Source organism: Macadamia integrifolia, chromosome 6, assembly GCF_013358625.1.
Source record: "Macadamia integrifolia cultivar HAES 741 chromosome 6, SCU_Mint_v3, whole genome shotgun sequence".
Classification (NCBI taxonomy): domain Eukaryota; kingdom Viridiplantae; phylum Streptophyta; class Magnoliopsida; order Proteales; family Proteaceae; genus Macadamia; species Macadamia integrifolia.
In genome coordinates, this window is record NC_056562.1 from 39,271,219 (window position 1) to 39,284,305 (window position 13,087).

General features: G+C 38.4%; 2 protein-coding genes across 3 annotated transcripts in view; one reads left to right on the forward strand and one right to left on the reverse strand.

The window, feature by feature from the left end:
- Positions 1-1,599: 1,599 nt before the first annotated feature.
- Positions 1,600-7,143, forward strand: LOC122082605 (cytochrome b5-like). The gene is made up of 4 exons (XM_042650283.1): positions 1,600-1,759; positions 1,983-2,080; positions 6,487-6,553; positions 6,642-7,143. The coding sequence occupies exons 2-4, from the start codon at positions 1,994-1,996 to the stop codon at positions 6,890-6,892; spliced, it is 405 nt and encodes a 134-aa protein (XP_042506217.1). The 5' UTR covers positions 1,600-1,759; positions 1,983-1,993; the 3' UTR covers positions 6,893-7,143.
- A 1,415-nt stretch (positions 7,144-8,558) lies between these two features.
- Positions 8,559-13,087, reverse strand: part of LOC122082604 (rab GTPase-activating protein 22-like) — an 8,162-nt gene continuing 3,633 nt past the window's right edge. For both annotated transcript variants that reach the window (XM_042650281.1, XM_042650282.1), the window contains exons 4-5: positions 10,116-10,169; positions 8,559-9,960 (exon numbers count right to left, since the gene is read on the reverse strand). In XM_042650281.1, the coding sequence (XP_042506215.1) occupies positions 8,718-9,960; positions 10,116-10,169 (1,297 nt within the window). In that variant the 3' untranslated portion in view covers positions 8,559-8,717. The remainder of the gene's footprint in view (positions 9,961-10,115; positions 10,170-13,087) is intronic.

Genomic DNA, 13,087 nt, shown 5'->3' on the forward strand with positions numbered 1-13,087 from the left:
AGAATTTTTTGCATATGAAGAACGGATGATAGACCAATAAAAGGGACTATTAGAGAGACCGATGGGGACCACAAGCTATTGGATTCAGTTTAGATTAACTAATTAGTTATCGGTCTGGTTTTGATATGGCCCAATACATAATAAAAAATCAATAAGACCTATAGAAACCGAACCAAATCTACCGCTAATAACCCTAGGTGACCATAACCTAGTGAACCTATTTTCGAACTAAAAAGCATAAAAGTTAAAACAGCAAATTATATGGTTTATAAATATATATATATATATATATTTTTTGGTAGGATCTAGCTTATAAACACATTAACATTTTAAGAAAGTTTTTTGGCACCATGGGTGCATGAAAAGTACACTCATCAAGTTTACCAAAAAAATAAAGTACATTCATTAAGGGTCTTAAATGGTTTTAAGTATTGATGTCACTGACTATATTGGCTATATATTCCTTGCAATATGAAAGATCTAAAGCTGAATCAACTGATAATTAGATGGGTACTTGTATCGGCTGATCCATTACGCGATGATTCCCACAAAAATCTGTAAATCAATATATTTTCTCCCATACGGAGTTTGAATTTCAAACCTCTGAATCTCTTTGATTGTATTTCCGATCTCGCTTTTTTTTTTTATTTTGGATGATCAACACGATCTACACGTTCACCATGCCTGATTGAAAATTCAATGATTAAAAAGTGAGATTTGAACACCACAACAACCTTATTCTTCATTAGATTGCGGTATGGATCTAATTGAAATTAATCCCAAAAGCTTTTGACATTCAAACCAATAAATTCAACGATTCTAAAGTTTCTCAGTAAAAATGAACGGGATCGGATTTAGTTCATGTATGAGATTGTTCTCATACATATTTTTTATACTGTTATTTAGAATCCATTACATAAAAAGAGAGAAAATAAATTCCAAATATCAGGAGCAGGAGTTCTCGTACATGAACCTAATCTAGTCTAATAATGAACCGTGTTGAGATTGAAATCAAATTACAAATGATTTTGATCCGAATTGACCAATTCGATCGACATTGATTCTTGAAACCGTGAACCCCGGGCTGGGCCCTGTTGCTCCCATGACAGGAGGGTATATATAATCGTACCAAAATGCCCTCATCTCAAACTTTTCCGCCAAGGCGGCGCACCCATGGTTCACGGTAATGGTCATTACCAACACCAATCCGATACCCGATAGAGGATCCGATGGTTTATATATTTTTAATCTTTTATTACCCTGATCCGTATCATTACACCGATACGAGAGAATTCAGATCCTCTCCAACCCCTGCAGCGCATATCTGACAGCTGAGAAAACTTCTATGCACCCTAAGACCCTTCTCAGCCATCTGATGCAACTGGAGGGTTGGAGAGGATCCGGACACAATATGGGATCGACCAAGAATTGAGATGGGCATCGGGTGCTAATACGGATCTGGATCCCATACGATTTCTCAGACAACGGGCGAACCCGTCGTCCATTGGTTTTGGAGCAGTGATAGAGATCCATATCTGAAATGAAATGTCTTCGTTAGTTGATGACTTTTGGACTGAGACCTATTTTTGTACCCTAAAAAAGGAAAGAAAGGCAGATATTTGGATTACGAAAGCGAATTTAACTGGAAGGGTTGGTGGGAGATTGAAAGTCGAAAGTCGAAAGTCTTTCCTTTTCTCTGCTTCAGAGTCAGAGGAGAGGATCCCAAGTAGCGACTAGCAGACAAGCGAGGGAGTAATAGGTAGGAAGAGGAACTAGAACTAGAACTAGAACTAGAACTACTGTACTGTCTCTCTGCTAATCGATGATTACTTCCCCAATTCCATTCTCTCTTTGTTACTCTTTCCCTTTTATAATTTATTAAGCTCAATTTCTTCTGGTCGTCTCTGCTGTTAACATCTATAAGACGATTGATCCATCTGTGATCGGATAAATTTTCAAGCCTTGTTGTTGTTTGTGTGTAGAGAGAGAAGGCATGGCTTCAGATCGCAAATTTTATGAGTTTGATGATGTCTCCATACACAGTCAACACAAGGATTGCTGGCTTATTATCAATGGGAAGGTCTGTATCAATTGATTCCTATTTCTTTTTTACTTCTGAGTTCTGATCCTCTCTTGATTTTCATTTCAAAAATAAGTTGGGTGAACTTGATGGTGATTTTTTTTACTTTTATGGAAAATTCAATTGGCATGTAATAGAAACTGTAGACGACTAGTCTTTTCATGATAAATAATGTTCAATTTCCTGTCATTAAGTGGTTGATCTGAAATATGGAATTTTGCTTTTGTCCGTCCTTTCTTCTTTCTGATGAATCTCCAAGTGATAGTTTGATAGTTTGCTCTATCCTTTTCAAAGAATTGGAAGTGGATAATTGTAAGTGTGAGGATCAGATCAGATTAGGTTTTTATAAACACTGTATAAATTTGCAATTTCTTTTCTCTCTCTTTGTTTGGTAGGAAGGCATGCTAGCTACTACTTGTAGGTTGTTATAAATGTTTTGAACCCAGGGGATGGTTTTTATTTCCAATGATTGCTCCGATGATTGCTAACTTATATATGACGGATTCATGATATAAAAAGGACTTCTTCCAATTTATCTTACTAGATTATATTTATATTTGTATTCATTAATTAGTTGACTTTTATAATCATTTGAATGTTTTTGACACTATTCAAAATTTCCTTCTATGATATAGATGTTCTGCTACCTTTGTTGGGTTGCTGAGAGTAAAATCTTGATTAAGAATAAGGAAACAATCAAATATTTTCATTGTTATTAGGGAAAAATAATCAGATATTTTCATTTGCAAAGCTCTATTGATTAAGCAGTACCAAAATTAATGGCTTGCAAATTTTCCTATGACTTAGCTGCTTCCATGGTTGCCAGTAGCGAAGGTTCAGCTATAGTGCTCTTAGATTCTATAATTGCAACTTGATTTGGTCGATTTAGTTTCATTTTAGGTCTTATCATATAGACCTCTTTTCTCCCTTTTGACATGTATCTCATAATAACAACTTCTGATTACTAAACCAAATAGCTTATTAATTATTACGCATCCATCACCTACTTTTCTCTTCATAATGCTGTTGAAGCCTACAGAAACCTTTCTATTGTCTAATGGAGTTGGAATACTGTTGGTGATATGTATACTATAGAATAAAATTCTCACCTCTTTCTTTTTGTAAACTTTAACTGTTGATTTATCTAATATGTCATTTTGCATGGCTGGAAGGCTAAAACATATTAAACATTAATTATATATTGGTGTTAACTGTTTTTTAATAATTATATATTCACTTGGTAAACTTTCCAAAGATTATAGAAATACTTTACCTTTAAGGCCAAGTTAATCCAAGAGCATTTCTTTTCTTTCTCACATGATAGGTCATGCCGTATGCTACATATGGCTGGTGGAATGGGAGAACAGGTCTCATGTAGCCAACCTCAAAAAACGGGACAAAAATTTACATGCACAATTGATTCATTGAATTGATTATAGGGGTGATGAGTTGTTGAGTCCCAACTCCCAACAGGCTTGGCTTGGGAGTAGGGCCTATAGACTCAGTCTTGTTTAGGCTGAGGATGAACTGGGTGACCAGATATATGAGTATAATTTTTTTTGTAAGTTGATGATATGAATAATTAAGGATGGCTGAGCAGAGTTTAGTCAAAACCAGACCTGATCCACTGCCCCATTTGAGACATTGTCATCCATGGGACTTGTCAATTCTACAAGACAATCTGGTGCTACCCCTTGAGTTTTTAGAACTCGTACATGCCCCATACCTGATCTTGGTCATTCCCTTTGCTATGAGTACATGTAGCTAACTGTCAAATGTGGATCGTTGTAGAGTGGAATGAGGGAAGAAGATCTGTGTAGCCCATCCCAAGTGTTTTAGGATCACATTGAAGCAATGGTAACACAACTAAAAACCTTATTTAAGGACCAACTAGGTAATATAATAATAGTAGCATGAGTCTAGTATAACAGAAATACTGCATAAATTTCAATCTTCTTGCCTCATTGGCTCTCTTTCAAAGCTGGTGCCAGCATGCTGCTTCCTATGTGGAAGGATATGTATCCTGTATGACAGGCTGGTGGGGTTGACATCTAGGGTCCTTGCAGTTGGGTCCATCAGGCTGATCATTTCTTAGTATGAAAAGATTTTTAGAACCTTCTTCATGCCCTTGGGTTCAACAAAAGTTCAACCATTGAACTTTGAGGTATTTGCTGCTCTTCTTGCTGCCTTAAATTCTTCTGGTGCTCCTCTTCATTACTTAAGACATCATTTGAAAGTACAGTAATGTAGGTATTCGTGTACATATCTCTTTATCTTATGTGGATTTTCATGGTATTGTAGCAATGCCATTCTCCTGGCCTCTGACAAGTAGCATGTGTCAATATGGCTTTCAACAATTGTATAGTTCCCCAGTTTGAAGATTAAGCTGATGTCACTGCAGAGCTTCTCCGTCTCCCATTCCTAGTAGTTGATATTTATGAAACATTCACCAATTGTTCTTCATCCTTCTCAACCATATTCATAGGATCTATAGAGGCATAATTGCATAATAAATTTTCTAGAAAGAGGTCTGTTGCCGTTATCAAATATCAAAAGAAAAAAAAAATCATCCCCTGGAATATACTGTTCCTCAAATCAGAATATACTTTGCAATCTTTCTGCCTCATGTTTTCCCATGGTTATCCACGGCTTTGGGAATCAGACTGGACCTGAGGGTGCCCATTGGCCAATCTCAATTGAACTGAATGTTTTGGGAACAGGTCAAAACAAGCCAGTTTTATGAAAACCAGTGAGAAAGAGACTGTTGAACTCCCATTAGTCCCTCCCCCCCTCAAGCTGCTGAAGCAAGAATGAGTGAGACAATGTTGAGTTTTTGTCCCAGGACCCTTGGAAGTTCAACATATGATTTGTATTTTCGAGAATATCTTCAAGAACTTCATCCACATCATCAAAAGGCTTGTGTGTCATCCTTGACTAGGGCTGCACATGGACTAAACCATTCCAAGCCCTACCTTAAGCCATCAAATTTGCATACGCTGCCTGAGTTTCAGCATGCTGGGCTGGGCAAGCCTGGGCCTGGGTTATGTTTTTGAAGGCTGAAGTTTTATTTGTGCCAGGTTTAGTCAAAACATGTTCCAGTTCATTTTTATACATTTGAGGCCTAGATGGAATGGTGCATGTTGGCGTAGCTTGGATTATATGGCTTCAAGGTTAAAGACAGATAGTCACTGTGAGTAGGATATATTTTGTGAAAGAATATATATTCATTATGTTATTGCATTTTGTAATACATTTGTTTATGTAAAAACTATAACAAGATTAAGGCGTGTGAAGTTCAAAAACTTTCAGCCCATTCCAAGCCTAACATGTGCCGGATTAGCATCGTGCAATATTGGGATGTAGGAGAGCAATCAGGAACCTAAAAGTGAGAGATTAGGATTGCTGGTTAAATCGAAGATTTAAAAATGCTTGTTATTTAAATATTTTGGAACGATAAACTGTAGAGTAGGAATCTGACCGAAGGAAATTCGAAACCTTGTCTTGAATTTAAGATCATAGAGAAGAAAACCAATGACCAAATAATTAAACAAAGGAATTCCTGGATCATATCAAATGGGATGGGAATCTCGACCAAAAAGAAGTTGCAACATTGCTTTACCGAGCTTTTAGAACCATAAACTATTGAAGAAGTTGTTTTTTTTTTTCTAAAGGACTATTGCTGTAGCAACAGTAACTCTTATAAGGTTTCTTCGAGAACATAACAGTTTGTAATTTAACACTCAAGAACATTCCGTTCTTTATTCTGATATAAAATGCTGCAATTCCAGTTATATATCTCTGGGTTTTTGGCATCATCACATCACTATTTATTTCTTCTTCATCATTTTTTTTTTCTAATATAAACTTCATTGATGTTATCTGAAGAATGAATTCTTATCTATTGTTCTATCTGAATTCATACCAAAGCACTTTTTTTCCTGGCCAACTTCTGAAGGCTGCATTCAGGAATATTGTTTAGGGATCATCAATCCAACCTTAGACCCAGAAAGATGATTTTCCCGAAAGACAAGTGTACTACCTTGCACTTTATGATGTTTGTGAGAACCTAATGGAGCTCACAGAATTCAAAAGGAATGGTATAAAGCTCTTAGCATACCTCCTTTATTGCATGATTATATATTGTGGGGAAGGGCTACCCACAGACGAATATATTGTTCTTCATAACTTTGGGGAGTTCAACTATTAGGCCGTTTTGGTTTCTGAATGACAACAGACATTGGAAAGTTGGGTCCCCTGAAAGAGTTGGAACTGTTTTCATCTAGTATTAGAATGCGGCTTCTTCCCCCCTGGGAGAAGATTCCCCCATTTCTTCACCTAGCTCTGTAGTGTTTCTCTTGCATTTTAAGTGTTCTATTCATTAATTTGCTATCAAACCACTGTTGCAGGTGTATGATGTAACTTCATTTATGGATGATCATCCGGGAGGCAGTGAGGTCTTGCTATCGTCCACTGGTAATGATTAGAATATAAGCCTCCCTCCAAATTGATACCTCGTTTCATAAGGATTGAGATATGCTCACTGATTCCTTTATTCTTTCAGGGAAAGATGCAACAAATGATTTTGAAGATACTGGCCACAGCGACAATGCCAGAGAACTCATGGGAAAATATTACATTGGTGATATCAACGTTTCAAGCATTCCACAGAAACGTGGCTATGTTCCTCCTCATCAAGCACCATACAACCCTGATAAAACTTCGGAGTTTGTGATTAAGATATTACAGTTCCTGGTACCTCTGTTGATCTTGGGCTTAGCATTTGCTGTTCGACATTTTACGAAGAAAGACTAGCTGAATAATTGTTGCCCTTTCAGTCCCTCATAGAACCCGTTGGTTGGTTTCTTCTGCCTTCGTAGACTGGGCAACCTTGAAGAGAACTTGCAACTTCTTTTTTGCCTACTGTTATTGCATTCGGTGAATTGTGCGTGGACATTAGCTTTGATTTGTCAATTAAAATAGACTGTAGTTTGATATATGGAGCTCCTTACAATTTGGAATTCCAAATGCATACTAATAAGGCTTGTTTAATAAGGTTTGTTTGATATGGAGCTCCTTACAGTTTGGAATTTGAAATGCATACGAATAATTTATGGTAATGAGCATGGTTTCAAGTATCAGTCTGGGATCGGGCATATTGGATTGGTATTGGCTGAGATGAATCCCAGATTGGTATTGGCTGAGATCAATCCCCGATCCCTTACCGATCCGGATCGTTTTAGGGGTAAAATAGTAAAAAATTGGTATTTTTTATAAAAAGTAAGTGCAAAATAGATTGATACTCACTGATACGATTCGATCTGGATTGATATCGGATGCCAATACCATCCCCTAAATCCTTGATGATGAGAAAACAAAATGGGTGAAATTATGTAGACAGGCGATTCATGAAGACCCTGATTTACCCCCAGTGTAAGTCTGGAATTTGACATATGGCTAATCCGTGGGATGTGCAAATTACTTTAACAGGCATTTCATGAAACCAAATTGAGAAGAACTGGTGGAACATTTTGTGAAGCTTAACAGGATAACAATTTGTTATCCTGTTATTTTGACCAACGAGAATTACCATGCAAAAGCCAAATGATCGAATAAGTAGAAAACAGTATAGATTGACAAATTGATATCAAGCAAGAAATCGTTACCTGATCACATGGCCCCATGCCAAGAAAGTGCATGTTTTATGGGTGAGAATCTTGATTTCATGAGGTCAGGGCGATGATTTCACAGGCTACTGTGACTGAATGGAGGAATCAAGCTACCAGGTAGCTTTCTTTTTACCAAATGTAATATCTCAGTAGACAAAGTCTGTTCCCACAATTCTTCTAATTATTTTCTAATAATGAAATTGAATTCTGCATTCCGCCAACTTGGGCTGTGTTAAATATGCATTCTCAAAATAGAGTCAAGAACCCAAAATCTATTCCTAGTGCATACCGAACACAGCCAAGGGGTAGATAGTTCATGAGCAGAGAGGATGGAAGGTCAGCAACATATTTCCAGTTTGAGCACCAATTCAAGTATTATGGCGAATAAAGTGTTGAAAAACATCAGCATAGTCTCCTAGCGTCAGGTACCCACAAGCTAATATTATCAGGACCTCCAAAAGACTTTCAGGAATGAGAGCTTGGAATTCAAATCTTTGATGCCGATCAGCCAATTGGAAATAGCCTGTCCGCCGAAGTTTAATGTGGTGGTCTATGATGCACTCTTTTCAAATCATATCAAGGCTGCAGCGAATTCTACAGTGAGCTCTTTGGTCTCTCTTCTTACCCCTGCTATCTGAAAATGTCATATTTAGGGTCTCCAAACCCAACTGCAACTCTTTCAGTAATGAAATGGATTGTTTTGGCAAAAACAGAAGGTTTTTTTCCCTCCTTTTCCCTGCCAGCATCTTTTAATAAGCCCAGCAAGGGACAATTCCAGAAAAAAAAAAAAAAAAAAAAAAAAAAAAAAAAAAAAAAAAAAAAAAAAAACCCCTTACATGAGAACACAGAAATGACCTTTGGATGTTCTTAACATGCGGGTCGGAGTGACTGAGGAAGGCTCCCTTTCTTCCCAAGCCCCCAAACTCGTGGGGTGGAAGGAATCATTCAATGAAGAGGCGTTTTGGAGGGTTTCATATTTTGTCATGGAGGGTTACCACCAAATCGTGTGCATCATCTAGAAGCTTCCATACATCCAATTGCCCAGCCATGTTATTGCACTCCCTTAAGATCTCATCCATACTACTGTACTTCTCTATAATTAGCTTCCTCCTCTGCAATACACAGGCTGCAATGGCATATAATAGCAGATCATCAGTCGGTGGGGCACGCTGTCTAATCCTCCCCCATGCAGACTTGCCAATCCTAGCTCTTATTGCTGCCTGATCTGCCCACATCGCCTCCCACAGGCACAATGTTTGCTCAAAGCTTAGCTCCCGTCTAAAGAGAACCACCACCATCCTGTAAACGAAAAAGCAGTCCTCAGCCTGAAGCTTCTGCAGGTGCCTGTAGAGATGGGAGTCTTTGCACTTGATGATCTTTGAGATGATGTTTAGCTGCCTCCTGATTCCTACCTCATCAAGCCTAAAGTTGTGACGAGCTTTCTTCATGAAACCCACAAAGCACCAGAAGGCCTCATGGTCCTCCTCTATCACTGCAATTATTGGAGAAAGTAGATCACTCATTCCCTGGCAGTACCCAATCTCTGAATCGTAGAGTGCATAGGCTTCAAGTATGGCAACCAAGCGGGCTGCATGGAAAATTCTACAGGGCTCTAGGTGGTCATAGTCCTTCAGTCCAACAGCCTCAGCTGAACGCCGTGACCTAGATTCCGAAACTGCGGCCTGGTTTGGGGAGTATATGACCCATTCTGAATTTGCACGCACTGCATCCAGGCGGATGATCCTTTGCCACGTGGTAAAATCTTCAGCTGTATGGGCTTTGGAAGAACCTGTACCGGAAGGGGAAGAATCCCCCTTGGAGGGATTGTCAGGATCAATCTCTTCAAAATTCTGCATGCTTTCAGGTTCCTCAACAGAGGAGTCTGAGTCAGATGAATCTGTGTTGATAACAGAAGAATCTGCTCGCGTGATTTCACTGTTACAGCCATTTCCTTCTACCAGTGAACTGGAAACTTGAAGGACTCCATCATGAACAGGGTGTCCAGAGTCCAAGTCCTCTGGGCTCCCACCTTCAGTGGAAAGGGAATCCCTGGCACTGACAATGTCTTCTAAACCAGGAGATCCAAGGTCTTGGACCAGACTCCCACTATCCCCATTGCTGCTACTTCCCCATGTTTCTTTTAATCTAAAGTTCTCAACGCCATCGAGCTTTAGCAGTCGCTTGCATTGTCTCCGCAGTTTCCCATACTCCTTTCTGTGTCACCAATTTTAAAAATGGATATTGGTCAAGTGTACAAAATATAGAAGGTAAAGAGAACTTCTTAGATCCACATAAATGAAAAGTATTTAATATAGTTCTTCAAGATATTTCCCAAATAAAAGGGTGATGAAATGAAATTGAAATGCTACCTTTTCTGAGCTCTGATGGAATCTCTTTCTTCCTTGGAACTGTTCAAGTTGTAGCTGTTAATAGAAACACCAAATAATCAGAACATAGACAAATTCACGTAAAACTTCACCTGCAATTAAGGATTTCTGTCTAAGCAGTGCTACCGAACAATTATCACAGGCAGCGGAAAAAAGAATCTAATAAAGAAGAAAGAGAAATATACTGTATTAGTTTATTTATTGAATCATTTTTCTCTCAAATGGGCAAGTTTACACGTATTTAGATGGATAAGAACCTATTTTCCATCATGTCGAGTTTAAGCTAAAAAGAAGTTAGCGATGTGGTAAACTAAAATATTGAAAACTAAGGACTACCAAAAGGGTTTTCACAAATGCTTGCAATTTCGAGAGATGCCCGGATTTACATGGGAGGGAGGACTGAATTTGGGGCTGCAATTTTACACATGACGAATCCAGAACATTTCTTACATATCCAAAGGTCAATGGCTGAATCAGTCTTCCATGTGCCAGGTGTCTATACCTATTTTTGTAGACATGCTCGTCGAGGGACTTTTGCCTTTTATGCATTTAAGTTCCCCCTCCCTTTTATAAGTAAATAAAAGGAGGAGAAATTTTTTCTGTCCGTAAGCGTGGCCCCTGCGCCACACCCTGGCCAATGAGAGCTGCTCGGGCATTGACAAGGAGGGACACATTGTTCATTTCACACTCCCTATGTCTGGGCACAGGAGCTCACTCTCGGACATAAAATGCATGCCCATAAAAGGAACATGATGCTACAAAGATCATGTGACTGTCTCTAGCTTATGTGCACTTTACTGGGAAGGATACACCAAATCTGCACTATAACACAGCACCAAAAAAAAAGGTGGGGAGGGAGAATCAGTACAGGAATGTCATTGAAAGCCTACCTAACCGACACTAGCATTTAATGGCATTTTAGTGAGATTCTAATCAGTTCAAACCCACTTTTCACCCTGTTAAATACTTGTTTGCCACTGAAACTTGACAGGTGATACACAAAAGGGACATGGCAACAAGTGAAATGTTACAGTCCTCTATAAGATGGGAACCTCCATGTCTGCATCAGCCACATGGCAACTAGTGAATTTACCAAGTTCATTAACTTAGCATTGCTCATATAATAAGTGTCGACATACATCAAGTAGGATTAAATGAACACCAAGAGAGAATTTCAGAAAAATACGGATGGATAAATTGACAGAATTCATTAGAGAGGAAAGATATTTCCAGGAAAAAAATTAAGCCGAAATCAAATTCCCAAATTTGCAGTTGGCTACAGTATTGCAATAGCAAACACAGTTCAAAATGATGTGCCTTTCAAAAGCACTCTTCACTCTTCAATTTAAAACTACCCATATACATACAAAAACAATGTGTTATTGACATTAACTAGAGTACTTAGCTTTGACTTGGATGATTAATAATTGACCTATCCAATACACCTTACCTAATTTAAAGATCAAAACCTTATCCAACCAGATCAAACTCTATGCAACTACTCTATATGAACTTTATCTTATCTAAGGTAACTAAATAACCAAAGCACTCTGATCAACTCGACCTCTCTTATAATAAGTAGACTGCTTCAATACATTCACTGATCCCATTTCTCACCCATTATTAGAACTTCTCACTCCTTTCTATCAGCCTTTTTTTTTCTTTTCTTTTTTTTTTTTTTGGGGGTGGGGGCGGGGGGAGGGGGGCCGATGATGATAATGAGTTCATTTGTATCAGCTATTCATGACACTCCTTACAGAATCGCCACCAATGGATTGACTCCCAATGATCCCTCAAGGGTGGAATGCAACTCCAACCTAATGCAGTGCCACACAATGGGGCAGATGATGCTCCTCCATCACTACAACAGATTGGTAGAGTTCAACCTGGACTGCAAGATAAACTCTCAAGAGTGCTTTAACTGCATAACATAGGTTAACAGCTTTAGAAATGCTAAGACATGGAATAGAAGGAAAGAGGAGATTAGCTGACCAAGGATTAGATCATGGAACTTCTTTTTGGGTACAAAAGATCATGGAACCACAGTGGTGGGAGCCTTGGGCCCTTGTGCACTGGGTACGCCTTTTTTTTTTTAGAAAAGCTACAGCAAGATGACAATTTAAAGAGACTTGATGGTGGCATGCTGAAGTCGAGGCAGCCACTGGAACTAAGACTCTAGTTTTAAAGTGGCAAAGACCAGAAATCTAGAGGAAAAAAAAAAAGACAATGCTACTGAGAAAAAATTAAAAAAACAATTGGAGTGGCTAAAAATTAAAGCATTTGATATAAGGACCTGGGGAAAGGTTTTTATAAATTTGGTGAATACGAATGATAGGGAGATAAAATAAAGATGGAGAAGTTTTTCAAAATAATTATTAAATCAAAAGCATATAGGAATTACTATTTAAGTGGGATCAATGGTACTAATGAGTTTACAAAAACAATGGCACTAAGGAGACCGAAAATTAGTGATTTTATAGAACTAGGCCATCCAAATTAAAAGAAGAGTTGACAACTAAGGAAATAAGGGAAGCTTTAGGATCAGTTACTTCACTGACAAAATATTAAATATAAAATAAACTAAAGGGAAAGATCCCAAGCAGCACACCATCAGTACTGCCATATCACCTCCATTGCATGAGATAATCTTCTAATGCTTGATAGCTTCATTTTGAATCCAGACCAATGGACCTGTTGATCCCTTCAAAGGAGATGAAACATTTTTCCTTCCCCTGTGGAGAACACGTCCAGTTGCCCCCATATTTTGAATGAGTGAGTAGCTTGAAGCATCATGATGCTCCCATAACATTTTTCATTTCTTTTTTTTTTTTTGGGGGGTTGGGGTGGGGGAAGGGGGTGATGATGACTCTAGAATAATATTCGTTCTTCCCACATAGAGTGGGTTGTTACTCATCTAACCCACCCCACCCTACAAACCAAACCACCCTCCACCC